This window comes from Ixodes scapularis, unplaced genomic scaffold (assembly GCF_016920785.2).
Source record: "Ixodes scapularis isolate PalLabHiFi unplaced genomic scaffold, ASM1692078v2 PGA_scaffold3__209_contigs__length_174095766, whole genome shotgun sequence".
In the NCBI taxonomy this organism is placed as follows: Eukaryota; Metazoa; Arthropoda; class Arachnida; order Ixodida; family Ixodidae; genus Ixodes; species Ixodes scapularis.
The window spans coordinates 23,831,570-23,847,252 of NW_024609868.1; the positions used below are offsets into that span (position 1 = coordinate 23,831,570).

At 46.4% G+C, this 15,683-nt stretch overlaps 1 protein-coding gene across 1 annotated transcript in view; it reads left to right on the forward strand.

The window, feature by feature from the left end:
• Positions 1-15,683, forward strand: part of LOC8029396 (proto-oncogene tyrosine-protein kinase receptor Ret) — a 59,073-nt gene that overhangs the window by 11,981 nt on the left and 31,409 nt on the right. The window contains exons 4-8 of the mRNA XM_042292598.1: positions 2,048-2,210; positions 6,166-6,269; positions 9,092-9,199; positions 10,648-10,930; positions 12,311-12,334. Of these exons, the coding sequence (XP_042148532.1) occupies positions 2,048-2,210; positions 6,166-6,269; positions 9,092-9,199; positions 10,648-10,930; positions 12,311-12,334 (682 nt within the window). The remainder of the gene's footprint in view (positions 1-2,047; positions 2,211-6,165; positions 6,270-9,091; positions 9,200-10,647; positions 10,931-12,310; positions 12,335-15,683) is intronic.

Below are 15,683 nucleotides of genomic sequence, written 5' to 3' on the forward strand. Positions count from 1 at the left end.
CGCAATTTTTTCCTCCGCGCATGAAGCCTTCTGGAGCGCGGTGATTGCGAACAAATTTACGAGATATATGTGCATAAGGCTCCCAAGCGAACTGGCAAGTAGCCAATCGTGTTTAGTTTAACCAAACAGCTCTGCCAGTGATGAGGTGAAATTAACAGTTCCTTCCAAAATTCTAATATTTTTATGCCGCAGTACCCGTGGTAGTACCCAAGGAGAGAATACAATGCACGATGCAGAACCCTGCACCTGCGTCACTGATATTTGAACATTATGCGTCTTGAACGATTTCTCTAAGCTGCATGTAAGCAGTTCAGAGACGCGCTTAGAAAATTAATTATTGTGGTTTTTGCCTAGACAGTTAGGACGACGACGGACATCGTGCTCTAAAGGCTGGTCCACTCATACAGGGCCGCGCCGAATCGGCGTTAGAAAACGGCGCTGATTCAGCTCTGCCTTGCACGTGACTTATCGCCAATGTGGTTCCACAGTGGTGCACGTTACTTATTGCCCACGTGCTATTCCGCAGTGGGGAGTGGTGATATAGCACCGATGCATTGCTGCTAAACCGACAACTCGGTAAAGCATGGGCGCCGGGTCGGCGTCTTTTTCAGCGCGCGCTGTGCTGTGTGCGTGGACAGGCCTTAATACGTCATCATCCAGTTTCCACAAAAAAAAAAAAAAAAAAAAAAAGATGCAGGCCTTTTTAGCAATGAGGCGTAAGGGGCGTACCATATTGATTTACACGTTTTTTTTACTACAAATACTTGTCACTTGAAGTAGACACATATGTTTACCGTCTCGACAAGCTCTCCGGGAGTCGAATGCCTCTGCACCTCCTGTGTGGCAGCGTCCACATGCCCCGCTGTAACTACTTTTTGGGAGTGGCTCACACCCACGGCTGTACAGCTGCTTCCATTTTATAAATGACCACAAAATAATGTTCCTCAAATGTTTTTTTTTTTAATGCCACGTTAGAGATGATTAACACTGGGAGACAGGTCGTATAAAACCCAAGCACGACCAAACATCCGACTGATACTACAACATGTCAGAATCACAGCCGAACCCCATCATCTGCAGCTCTCTTACTGCATCGTGTGCATTCACGTGAGGACGTGATGGCCGGTGTCTGATCGGGTTCAGCCGTCTTTCTGGCACGTCGTAAGAAAAGTCGTCTGGTCGTATGGCCCGGCCAGGCCTCCAGAGGTTATCATATGATCGGTGCATGAAACAACCCCTGCGAGGACATCATTTAATGGTCATTAATACGCTGAAACCAGTTTTTCAGGTGTGTATGTAAGGCACTCCCCAAAAAATGGTTCCAGTAGAACACACAGAGACTGTCACAATGGTGGTGCAAGAGCATTTGGCTCCAGAGGGAGCCTGTTGAGAAGGTGGACATATGTGCCGACGTTTAAATGACTGATATCTGCAGCAAAACTAATAGTGATTGTAAATCAATATGGTACGCCTCTCGTGTATTGGTATTGCGTGAACTATAGATCCCAAGCGAGCCAAAGTGTTCCCTTCAGATGTAGGGAAAGAAGTGATTAACACTACCCTCATTTTGTAAGCTCAAAAAACTTTCATTGAGTTTGGCCTTTGGTATGTCTTGTGTTCACCTACCATGCCTACTTTGTATAAATAAATTTTAAAAAAAAAGACAAGGGACTCATTTATGCGTTTGAGTATCACAAATATCTAGGACAAGTGGTTGTGCTACTGCTTCTACTTGTCCTTGTCATTTGGATCATTCGCGTTATCTTTCATTTGGTCAAAGCAGACTTAGTGCCCGGAAGGTGACCCCCTAGTGCCACTGTGAAGGTGAGGTCATTGGAGCATGGTACCGAACATTTTTCTCAACTTTTCAGCTAATTAAAAACGTCGAACGACCAGAGTTTAGAGTAAAACGATACTTACTATACTCTCGGGTGCTCCAAGAGTGTACTTCTAGGTCTTCTCCTTTGGACTGTCACGTTTTCAATGACTACCTAACTAGCCCATCGAAGCATGTTGACAATGTCCGCGGACGCTTCTCCTTCGACAGCACACCAAGCTGGACTGCCCGCTGTCAATCCTGGACGGAGACTCGCTGGACGCTAACAAGTTCCGAGTGCGCCTCGAGGGAGACGAACTTGAGCTGTTCAGGGCAAAGACACCACTCGACGAGTACTTCCTCGGGGAACGGAAGGAGACCTTCGTGAATGTCGGTTAGTTCCCGAACCCCTTTTTTCTGTTTGATAAACTACCTGAATATGCGATTGGTGGCGGCTAAGTTTCTTATTATATTCCGCATGCCACCCAGAGATATTGTATTAATCAAATAACGCGAGTTTAGGCACGAGTTTTACTTTCTTGACTCGTCTCACATAACCAGCCCAAGGCAAAATAGATCAGAAGCGGAAGAGAGATGATAGAGGCTAATTCAGTCACTTGAGATAAGTTGTGCACTGCAGATGTGTCACCATTTTTTACACCATCAAAGGGATCTAAAGAAATATCGTACACAGGTTTGGTTCGCCAAGTTTTTTGATGCAATGCACTGCCAACAGTTTGTTTGCAATGCTTATGCACAAGTTACTTAGCAAAGCTACCCTTTCTACTCGGGGATATATGCATTTCCATTTTCCCGGGGGGGGGGGGGGGGGGGGGGGGGGGGAGGCAGGCTGAGTTCTCCCGATGGGGTGGGGGAGGGGGGGTGCTGCGCGCTACCTTCTCGACAGAACTGGAGATTGAAGGTAACGAAAACACGCTGGTATTCCATTTCCCATGTATTGTGCCAATAAAGGCAACGTGGGCGTTATTTTGTTTACATGCCGCTACTAGGAAGCTCGTACCATGTCACGTAAACAGCGTCTCGGTAAGGATCATGGCCCAAGGGGGAGGGGGGGGGGGGTTCTGCCCCCCCTGGATTTCACCAGGGGAAAGGGCACGAGCCCCGATGCCCCCCCCCCCCCCCCTTCCCCTTATAGTCTACGCCTATGGATATATGCACCCTTGAAATGTTTACAAATCCAAAGCCAATGCTCCATCTGCAGACCGCTTCGCGCGTGTTCGTCTTCCAAAAGTGAGCCACACTATACGAAAAAAGAAAAAAAAAAACTCCGAAAATGGTGTTTGACGGAGGCACTTCATTGTCGTCATGACCATGTGAACTATTTTCCTTTCCACTTTTCAACGAGAAAAGTTTCCTCTAAAAGGTAAACCTTTCTGATTTTTCACCGGAAAGGGTCACCTTTCCACTGAAAAGGCTTACTCTGGCACCTTTTCTAGTGGTTCTTTAATGTAATTCCGAAAGAGGATTTTCAATTAAAATACGATCGTTGTTGTAGCCGTGAAGGGAAAGGGGAAGGTCAGGAGAGGTGTGGGCCTCCAGAAAGAAGCAAGCGGGTAACACGCGGTGTAGTTGGCACCGCAACTCACAGAGGGCAGCACTAGTCCCGTGGAATCGATTAACAAACAGCATCACCCGAATCAGCCCGAACTTCGAAATTGACTTTGGCGGCACAATTTACAATAAACGGCTTGTATCGACGTTCGGCGTCCCATTAGCCGGCATTGTTGCGATCGTGCTGCTAGGCGCGTACCTTCCGTAGCGTGGGTTTAATATCGCAAATTTTTTTTCTCGATCGGACAAGTAGAAATACCAGCAGTGCGATGGCGTCATGTGCGAGCCATGTATTGAAGGGTGTCTTATCTTTTTTTTTTTTTCATATATACACCGATAAGCCAACACATTATGACCACCTATCGAATACCGTGTTATGACCACCTACCTAATATTTCGGCATGCCTAACACTTGCAAGTGTTGTCTGCTGAAGAGTCCTATATCTTACCAAGTCCAATGAACTGTGTGCTCAGAAACAACTTGTACCTTAACCTGCATTGTATCTAGCTGCCACTTGAGCCACAGAAAGCTTCCTGTTTTGCTTCACCAGGCGGAAAATCCTCCATCGTCCACATTCTCTGATGACGTGTGGACGTGCAACGCCTCGGCGTCTAAGTGGAGAGCAAGTCGTCTGCTTCTAGCGCAGGGGTTGTGGTGACGTCAGAACGACGACGCCGAGCTCTGATTCGTTTTGATTGAACGGATAGTGCGTAGACCTAAATGCCTTGAGGTCTACCCACTATTTTTTTGTTTTCAATCAGCCAATAAGAGCTCGGCGTTCTGACATCATCGCAACCCCTGTGCAAGAAGCAGACGAACTTACTGACGACGGCATCTCGCGAACGTCCGGCCAGCTTTTCAGCTTCCGAGATACTTGTTCCGAACCGTGGGGACATCACAATCTTCCCTACGTTATAGTCGACAAAATCAGCAGCCTTTCCCAATATGTGCACACGTAGTCGACAAAATGACCCCTCTGTATTCCTGGCGGCCGTTAACTATATATGGGCAGGAGATCAAACTATTCACTAGGCGCCATACTTGAGGGCAATCTATAGAGCGCATGCCCGGAACGAGCTCAGATTAATAGGCTGCTAAGAACGGCATTCTTGACGGTGCGGAATGCCCGTTGCAAAAGAACTGTGGAAGCTCGCCGTCAGCACGCGCTCAGCAGTAGCGCACGCAGCTATGAGTGCCGGTGAATACTCCCTATAGACATTTTGCAGCAGCTGTGCATGGGTGCCGCCATAACTGGCTTTCATTTTGTGTTTCGTCTTATTTTGATCACTTTGCTTCATCATTACCACCGCCGGACAGGTTATTGCCATTTTAGATTCGACTGTGTCCTTCTCCCCAACATTGACCTTTCTGGAGGCTCGTCAAGGTCCACTTCAGTGGCTTGGTATCTCGATAAGACAAGTGAAGGTCAGGAATGGCGGCTTTAATCTGTCGCAAGTGTAAAGCGTCCATAAGGGGCGCTTTATCGGTCATTTTGTCCCCTCAGCCCGGTGTTGACTAAAGGCTCGTTCACAAAGACCCGTTTTTTATGTTACGTTACGAAAAGTCACCTGGAAGTCTCTGGTTTGTATCAAGCGTGGCTAACAATTGCTAACAATTCAAGAAGATAGCGTGGCACGCGACATGCGAGACACGAATGTTTGAGTGACGACGAGCTAGGGCGATGAGTTACCTTGCAACCAAGGACACAAGGCTCGTCGTAACGTAACGTAAGGAGTTGAGCTCGGTTCAACTTTTCACACAGCTCCGTTTTCTTGCGTTACCTTTAAGTCACCGAAACATTCGTGTCTCGAATGTCGCGTGCCAGGCTATCTCCTTTAATTAGTAGCCACGCTTAATACGAAGCACAGATTTCCCGATGACTTTTCGTAACGTAACGTAAGAAAACGGGTCTCTGTGAACGAGCCTTTACACAGCATAACAGAGAAATTGAACCTCGCCTAGCACGGCCTGGGCGTAAGCGCTTTGTTCTGTCCAGTGCCTTGGTCGCACGAGGATCTGCCTTCGAATCGTCATCTTTGATTTCTCTGCTCAAAACGAACCACTAAAATTTGGTTTGTTGTCCCCATATCTGAAGCGTATTGCTAGAGGCGTGACTGTTCGATGTCCTCCCTCAGTACTAGAGCTACAGTGTGCTAGAAATGGGGGGTAGTGTTAGGACCTGCTTGGCTCCCGTGAGGCGCATCGAATCCATCTTTACAGATCACGCGTGGTGCGCCCGTGCGCTGCGATACGCGGAGAATGCGAAATATTGGTGTCACTTTGGTAGTGTTTACACAAGCTAAAAGCTGCAGCATTACTTGGCGCGGCTTACATAATTTTTTGTCCAGACTTCTCTTGCGGCTTTGTCCTTTGGAGTGACAAAGATTGACGCTTTCCGCTCACCTTTCACACGAGAGTAGCCTGTTCTGCAGCCTGGCCCTCAGCAGCACTTCCACCGCTGCCGGCATTTCAACGCTAAATTTAAACGTGTACAATCCGCAGTGTACGCTAAATTGTAGGCGCCTCAAAAATCTCACAAGGGAAGAACATGCCCGCACAACAATACAATGTACCTTCTCGCTTTGTGATCTGTGGCAGTGAGTCGAGCTATATTGACATAATATTAAAACAGCGCACATGACTCAAGTCGCAATTATCGCCATGTGGCGATAATTTGAGGGTCGGGACTTGTCACGGCTTGCGTTTTTCTAAGCTGTCGGTTAGCATAGTTCGTCAGAGACGTAGCTTGTAAAAGATAGTTGTTTGTTTTATGCAGCGCTGTACCCTCGCAAGTCGGGCCTCTCATTCCCTGGACAGGAGTACACGTTCAAAGTCATCGTTGAAGACGTCGACCTTGTGCGTGCCGACCTGAGCAACAAGGTATATGTGTTCTCTTTCCCATGCGCATTTTGCCATCTTGCTTCGGGTCGTTGGTCGCAAACACAGGCCAGCTAGAAGGAGACGATCTGCCCTTCTATAGTCACTGTATAAGATGAAATCGGGAGGGCGTCTTCCTTACATGAACGAATAAATGTTTAATATAGAAAGTTGCACAGACCCCCTTTGACCTCAGTCGTCTGGGTTGGGAGATGGTGGGATGGGGTAGGGCAGGGAGGGCTAGATGAAGGGGGCGAGACCTTCCGATTTCATGAAGTCTGGTCGAAGATTTCCTTGAGGTGCTCCGCTTCCCCAGTTGGCGTCACATTGGTCGTCTGGCGGATGTCTCAGTCTTTGTGTTTGTTATATCTTCTTCTACTTGCCGCAAGGGTCACGGCCGTGAGGTTGCGGAATTTGTGCATACAGACCCTGCCCCACCGGCGCAACGGTACAGCGAGAAGAACAACTATTCCGATTAAAAATGCAGTGCTGAAAGGGTGTGAAACGTCCAACACTGTGAAATATGTATTTAGATGACCTAATCCGCCTGATAATTTTTTTTTTTTCACAAGTTATTGCGCTGTAATTTGAGGTCCACCAAACAAGTTAGCGCATAATTTTAGAATTAATTCATTATCAAGCAAGCGACAACTTTTAAGAATGATTCCTGCTTCTTCTCATGTTGCTCCGATTTAAGCTTCGTCACCTTTGACTACTCGCTAAGCCAGAAGAATCTCTAAAAATGCCCTGCCAGGTCCCTTCAACAAAGAAGAAACGACAGAACAGGGGGAAGAGAACTTAATTCGAATAATTGTCCCGGTTGGCTACTCTGTTGGCATGCCGGCCTGGGGGAGAGGAGAGTACCAGTCTGATGTCACTGAATTTAGTTTCAACTATTGTCGGTGACGGCAGGTTAAACCTCATAGAGTATTTTGGTTAGGAGTGTAGGACAAGCTACAAACGCAAAGCCCTTTACTCTTTCCACTAGCAAACACGGAAGAGGAGGCGAGGAGGGAAAAAATTTGGGGGTTTTACGTGCCAAACCTACGACGGGCATCTGGCACGCCCCAGCGGAGGACTGAGGATTAATTTGGACCACCTGGGGATCTTTTGACGTGCAACCGAAAGCTCGGTTACACGGCGCCTTTTCCGCAATAAGCCTCCGTCAGATTGCGGGCACCTCGGTCGGGATTCGAACCCGCCATCTGGGGATCCGTAGGCCGGCGCTCTCGCCTCGGAGCCACCGAGGCGGCTGAGGCGAGGAGCGACTCTCCTCCTCTCCAGTGTTCACTCTGTTAGAGTGAAAAGAGAGGAGGGCCTTGCAGAAGGAGCTCGTTCTGCCCACTTAACCTGCACCATGTAGACGATTGCGTGCAGGGCACCTGGCGGCCGCCATGTCTTTGCTCGTGCGGGCATATACGTGCAATTGCAAGCTTGCCAAAGCTACGTTGACGCGCAGGCTGCAAGTACTCGCAGGCTGTAAGACGAATTATCGTTCACAAATTTCTTTATTTTTTGCGCTATCTCTCTGCTTTCTAAGCCACATGCTTTGGCGTTGCGTGAACTTAATACTCATAATGTACTTCTCTGGATGTTTTAGCACTGTCGTCACATTCGTGCTGGATGTAAGTTATATAAAAAAGACTGCCCTTCTGCCAATTTGCTGTTCCTTTCCAACCTTCTGCAGACAACTATGTTGGTGCACAAAACATTTGAAAATTAAGCAAATAGAATCCAAAGAAACAAGAGTGTTTTGATACCATACCTACGTCAAACCATAAGTTGTTTAAATTTAAAAACTTGTTTCTAGATTGTTTGGCGCTGAAGACTAAGAGTCTTCACATGAGAACACCAATACCAATCTCTCTGTCGTCTCCTCTCATAAATTCGATTTATATGTTTGTCTTGTGGGGAATTTCGCTGGTCGTTTTGGCGCTCTCAGCCACCTAACCAACACTTCGATCTTTGAGAAAGTATTGTATTCCACTACTAGATTGGGGACGCACTGGTTCCACCAAGATTATATGCTCCATTGCGGATTTCGGACATTGCTCTACAACGACCAGAGGAATCTCTATTGTAGTAGAAATATGCGTCAATGCTCGAGGCACGTACCCCAGGCGGCCTTTGAAAACAAATGGTGGCGTAGCATTTAAATAAGCAGCTCTTAGAAGCAGATGGCGGCGTAGCACTCGCTCGGGGCAAATGTCTTACACGTTCACACAACAATCGTTGTCGGTACTTCTAAGAAAACTCGGAGTGCGAATTTTATGAAATGCTTCTAGCTCGAGCCCGACTCCTTTTGTGTAGCGTCTTTACTATGGTTTTGTACGCTCACGGCTCAAGCGACGCGAAATCATTATTGAACGATAATTCACTCGAAGAAGTTGGAAGGGAAACAGGAAAACTCAAAGACGTATCCTGCACAGCTGGATATAGCACCTCAAAATAGCGTTTTCTTTTAGCAGTTTAGAATTGCTGCCAGCTGCTCTGCTTTGCGCTGCTTTATTTGACTATTTATATTCAGAAGTTGTTTCAGTCGTTAGCGCATTTAATACATGCTTTACTCACCTTCTTGAATTTGTGAACTCGCTCTTGTTGGTCCGCAATGTTTGTATCTATATTGTCTTTTTTTGCATTTGAATATTTTCTGCATAATCGACGGGTGTATCTCTCTTTCCCCACAATCTGTAAATGTCAAGGAATGAGCTATGACGGGACAAATCAGTTCGTAATTTATTTCCGGAGAAAGAGAATTCTGTTGAAGAGAAAACAGTTGGGTGTTATTGCTGCGCGTGGCCAAGTGTCAATACCTTGGGTTCCAGGTCATATTCACAGTGATCATCGCCAATAGCAGCGTCCAGAGGGTGCCTCTGCAACTCCAGGAAATCTACAATATATCCATGTCCCGAAGTGCCGCTGCTCTAGCCAGGGTAAGTGTTTAACATCCGACCCGCCTTCGTAACGAATGCTTTGCTTATCACGTTGTATCCAAAAGCCCGAAAAAAACATTCTTTTTACAAAGTCAGTGTTAAATTAATACCGAGTCAGGAGTGACAAACCACTGACTTTCTAGCGGATCGTCAGCCCTGACTCGTTAATTACAAACTAGGTGAAAAAGAAAACTCAGTTTTGAGAGAATGAACAAAGGGAGAATACTTTCGATGGCGGCTTCTCAAGTTTCTTACATCGATCGTTAGAGTCCATTATGGTCCGTCTGATATCTCATTCGAGAAAATTAGTTTTAATTAGGTTGTCAAAAATAATGTCGAAGCTCCATATTCGGTCTTTGAACTGTAAGCGTTTTTGATTTGAGGAGAGAGCAATTACATAATTTTGGGCTGGGCAGCCTGCATGGTGTATCATAAAATATCATCTAGCTTTAAAAAGATTTCTAGTTCTTATGCGAGAGGAGGAACTACAGCGCAGATACCAGAGACCGTGGAAGTAATTTAAGTTCTATCGGAACGGAATGGTACTCCACTTTGAGGGCGACTTTTTGTTGTCTTTCAGAAGAAATAAAGGGTGCGCGTTAATACATATTGCTTAACGAACCATGGGATGTTTTTTTAGCTCACAAAAGAACCTCGTATCATTTATAAATAATAATGACCATACACTTTTGCCATTCGCAAAATTCGTGACACCTCGTCATAATAAACAATTTAGCAAAAAAAAAAACCTCGTACAATCCTTATGTACAGTGGGGGCAAAAGTCCCCAGGACGCGCGAGCTGCGACTGAAACGCATTGCTCTGCCATCTGCCGGCGGGTCGCCTGGTTTCGAGATCACACAAATGCGCATGCGCGTCCTACACTGCCTGCGAACATGTGTGTTTTCCCGCTCTTCTGCACGGGGCGCCCAACTATGAATCGGGCGGGTGGTACCACCTCGGAGATAGCGCTTACTGACATGGCAGCTATAAAGCAAGGAGTACACGGCAGCTCAACTGAGCGATAAGCGGATGCGCTGACACGGCGAAATGCGGCGCAATGCCGCAGGCAATATCTCCAGTTTCGGAATGTGTAGCAGAAGCTCGTCAGCCGCAAGCGCTATCACCGAGGCGGTACTACGCGCCCGATTCCGAGTTAGGCGCCGCGCAGCAGAAAAGCGGAAAAACACACATGCTTGCAGTCACAGTAGGACGTGCATGCGCTTTTGTGTGATCTCAAAACCAGGTGACCCGCCAGCAGATGGCAGAGCAATGCATTTCAGTGGCAGTTCGCGCGTCGCGGGGACTTTTGTCCCCGACTGTACCTGTAGATTGTCCGCTCCAGGTAAAACGATTTAAACTTTTCCAACATTTACAGCTCGCTGACTATTTAGTCGGGACAATACGAAGGCTACACAGACGCGTTTGACGTCTCCGGTCCTATTTTAGGTGTGGCCTCCCCTGGCGAATCGCAGCTGGGGACACTCTTTCCGGCTGCTCACTCCAGGCGCGGACAAAGACAACGGTTCTAGAACAGCCGCTGACTCGGCCGCGGATTCTTGGCTGGCCGTAACTCCACGCACGGGCATCTTGTACGTGGGAGACGCGCGGAGGCTGCGCCACCAAGGAGCGACCCCGCACTACAACGTCGTCCTCGAAGCGACCTGGAACGACAGCGGCCGAATACACAGTCAGAAGTGCGCCATCCACGTGTATCTGACAGACCACGAAGGTAATTCCCTTGCTTTTGGCGTGGAAGCGTAATTTGTGTGGCGGTGAGTGTACAAAGTGCCCCCCTCCCCTCCCTCTGAAGCCCCCCAAAATTACCAAGTTATTTTTATGCGTTAGCATTATAACGCTTGTTTTGACGAACACCCGGGGGTGTCTGTCAGTTTGTCAGCACCGGGGAGAGAGAGGAAGAGAGTGACGCGAGCGACGCTCCCATTGGTACGAAGGGCTGGCGTCAGGACGCGTCACCCTTTCCCTCTTTCCCCGGTTCTGACAAACCAACATACACCGTCGGGTTTTCGTTAAAACGAGCGTTTTCGTTTTCGTCAATAGAGCTTCGCACAGCTGGCGCGGAGCCAGAAAGGGCGACGCGCCGCGGAGTCAATGAGGGGGAGGCGCTGCGGCGCGGTGAAATGCGGGCCTGCTTCAGTTGCCGCTCTGGCGTTGCCGGATGTTCTTCGCTCTGGGTTTCCGTAGTCACGGTGCGTGGGCTGAGATGTATGTGTGTGGTCAAAACGATGGATGCGGTTCCCTCCACGAGTGATATAGATGCGGTTCCTTTCACTAGTGATACGGTTGTGGTTCTTTTTCACGAGTGAAATGGATGACCGTATCCAAGGTCGTCGACGTGCTCAGGCAAGCAGAGCAGAGAAAAGGGGTGAGAAAAGTATAGGAAGATCCATTGTTTTTTTTTTTTTTTAGGGAATGGGTTTGCATGACCCCTGGCAGACGCTACACAAGTCCCCCTTTGGGAAACGCAAACACTGACCCTGTAACGAGACCAAATTAGGCAGCAAAGAACAGAGGAGGCGAAAGAGAAAGCCAGGAGAGAAAAGTGAAGGGGTCAGCGCTGGCGTTTACCGCAAAAACGAAGTGCTTACCGCCGATCGCTCATTCTTCGTCCAAATGTAGCCTAGCGGTCCGAACCACATACAAACTTTCAGAACTAACCGCCATCTTATTGAACAGTTGTAAATGATTTTCTAAACATTTCAATTGGAAAATGGCGGCCGATGGAGCTCTCAATTACATGGAGCGGAATGGCGTCAGTTACCGAAAACGGGCATAAATAAGCCTCATGTTACAATTAAAACTAGAAAAAAAGTAATATATTTTACATGGGATAACGCTTGCTTCTGAAACGTTTTCATCTGGTTCGAACCGCTAGCGCTAGATTTAGGCAAAAAATGAGTGTTCGGTGATGCGAAGTTTATTTTTTGCGTTAAAAATACACACTGTAATTTGTATTTTTTTTTTTGGGGGGGGGGGGGGGGGGAGGGGGTGTTGTGCATCTTATAATGAACTGCTCGAGTTTCTCGTGGAGACAATAGCCAACTGTTTTTTTTCTACTTGTAATTTTAATGCGTGTTCATTTCGCTTCCAGATGCTGTTCCTCTGGAAGAATGTGGTAAGTCTGGACAAAATATTTGTTTATCATAACAGGTCAGGCTCGAATATAGGTGAGGAAAACTAACGGAAAATAGCACAAAAATTGTAAAACATACAAATAGTTCCACGTCATTCTTTTTTTCTTTTTAACGCGCCACGCGTAGGGTTTTGTTGCACGGAAGTAGTAGGCACGCTTTTAACTCAACCATATTTGTGATTTACACGTAGTCTTCAAATTCAACATCTGTCATTTCTGGACGATAAGTAGACATCAGGATTCTTCTAAACGATATAACGAGATGGATGAGGTAGTACAGGTATAAAGAAGATATAGAACAGAAAAACCAGGCAAGAAACGAATCGTAAACCTAGCACCCCTTTCGTTTTATTTGATATTTATTTACCGTTATTATACAAACTACCAGGTTTGTAAAAGTTACTTCAAAAATGTATTTAAAATACAGTTACCATACGAAAAGGTACCTAGGTACGTACCTAGGTGCTCACTTAAAATTATACCTAGGTACAGGTACAGTTACTTCAAGGATACTTTATTTATTTTCCCAAATTTTGTCAGAATATATTGGAAGTAAAGCTTTTTATACTAAGGATAAGCACAAAAACGAATTCAATAAATGTGCTTTATTGGTGTCGACCCGAGAAATAAGGAAGACCGCATTCACATAAACATTTCAAAAGACGTTATCTTTTTCAGTTTCGGGTTTGAGATGAAAGAAGCAGGTCGCTATTTTCCCTAAACGTAGTTCCGAAGCGATTCGATAAATTAGTGTCGTTAGAACGGCATCGCTATTCCACCGTTCGCTGAAATGAACACCGCCTTTCGCTAAAGTGTCCTTCGATGAAACATCATGGGAGTAATAAAACATAATCTACATAATAAAACAGCACTGAAATAAACAAACTACACGGCAATCCTGACCACTATACCATTCTTGAACTTTTTAAAAGGTATAAAAAAGTCCACGTGAAGGTTAAAAAACTTATTGTACACGAGCATCATCCATGTCAGTGGAGGACCGGACTCTAGATAAGATGGGTGAAAAATGGAGTAGACGTATTTTGTCGCTCGGGGGCATGAATTGAGATTCTACTCGATAACATTGTAGAATAAAAAAAAAAAAACTTCTATAAAAACACCATGTCGCCTAGTCGAAAGAGGCGAAAGTCCAATTTGGCGATCGTAGACGATTCTCACAATTCTTCTCTGTATGCACTCCAACCTGAGCGCCTGACACCCAAAGAGTTCCATACCGTAGAACAAGAGTCCAACCGTGATAGAACCAAAGCCCGAAAAAGGTTCAGTATACAGGTGTAATTCCGGAAGTCACGGTTATTGCGTGCAATTATGCCCAGGATGCGCAAGGAAACATTAATAACCTTTGAAACATGATAGTTAAAGTTCAGGCGTGAATCGACCAAAATACCAAGGTCACGCGCAACAGAAGCTCTTGAAATTTCAGAGCCGTCTAATGTGTAAGGATTAGAGCACTGCACGGGCTCGGGCCGGGTAGCACGTATTTTCTCGGGCCCGGGCCGGGCTCGGGCTTGAACAAAAAAGTTCTCGGGCCGCGCCGGCCCGGGTCGGCCCGGGCCGTGCCTGGGCAATCTTGTGCCGTAAATCATAAATTGTTGTTGATAGCAAGAAGTTTGCTCATTAATCTTTTAGGTTCATTAAATACAAAAAAAAAGCGAAGTGCAAATTCACTACAGCGTCGTTAAAAATAATAACTAAAAGACGTCTTCAAGCTAGAAAGCCTTCAAGCTTTTTCCGTGTGAGCGAGGGTTCAGTGTTATAAATTGTAAACAAAATAAAGTCCCAGTCATACGCTTGTCAACCTGTCTGATTCATCGCTCTCAAAAATATCTAGTTCACTATTAGGGAGGTTTAGAAAAACGTACGCAAGCGCTTTGGGTACCGTAAAAATAGCGTTGCGATGTAAAACCTATGGCGGTGCTAATTTTAGCTTGCCCAAAGTGTTTGAGTACGTTATTCTAAAACTCCCTTATTGCACAAAGCACGACATTATATATTAGCGCGAACAAGCGATCGTCGTGTTTTTATGTTTATCTCATAGAATCAAAACGCTGTTTTCAAAACTATTAGTGTCTTTAGAAGTGTTCATCTGGGCCACAGACCTAAGCGGTATACTTTGGTGCCTACTAACACCATTTCGAAGTGAAATTCGAAAAAAAGAGCCAACGTCGTGTTCGCGGTATCAGTGTCGCGCAGTGTACATAGTCCGTTCCGCGCTTGCACGTTTTGGGAACCATCTTGAAAAAAAAAAAAAAACGTTTTAAGGGGTTAAGTAGGAATATATTAAACAAGCTTGCCTGAAAGGGTTGTATATTTTAAGAACGCGTTGACATGTAGAGCTACTTCAGAACATATTCTTAAACAAAAAAGGTGCGCAGACCAGGCTTAGAACGATGGAGACTTTTTGCGAAGAGGTTGCGATGTGCAGGGCCTTATAAAAGTAGGTTGAAACGGGACGCGTTGAAACGCAAAGGGTGTTTCGGAAACTGGTTCAAATAAGAAGGACGTTTAGGGAATGGGTCGAAACAGGACAAATTCAAACGAGAAGGGCGTTTAGGGAACTGGTCGAAACGGGACGGGTTCATATGGGAAGGGCGTATAAAGAATGGGTCGAAACAGGACGAGGTTCAAATGGGGAGCTCGTTTCGGGAACGGGTCGAAACGGGACGGGTTCAAACGGGAATGGGTTGTTTCGGGCTACAGCCATCGGGCCGGGTCGGGCGGGGCCTAGAAATTAAAAATTCTGTCGGGCTCGGGCCGGGCCCGGGCCGTGTCTCTTCCGGGCCGGGTCGGGCCGGGCCTAGAAATTTAAAATTCTGTCGGGCTCGGGCCGGGCCCGGGTCGTGTCTCTACCGGGCCGGGTCGGGCCGGGCCTAGAAATTCCGGCCCGTGCAGTGCTCTAGTAAGGATGAACAACAGCATTTAACTTAGGGGGAAAAGAAACAAGCTTAGTTTTGGTGGGGTATAAAACCAGCGACTTCGCAGAGCACCACAAATGAATTGCATCAATATCTTTTTGTAACAATTCACGGTCCACAGTCACGTGGATACTACGATAAATTTTCACGTCATCAGCATACTGAAGCGTCATTCAGGAGACCATATTTGAGCGTTCACCATGATAACTAGCAAACCAGTCGCAGAAACCCGAAAAAAGACCCATACGTAACAGCTTCGACAGAAATAAATTGTGATCTACGAGGTCAATCACCTTCGAACAGTCAAAATAAATAACATTAACTTCACCGCGGGACCGAACTATAGGTTTCGCGAACTCCAAAAAGGTTAAAAGATTTGTTTCAACAGATCGTCC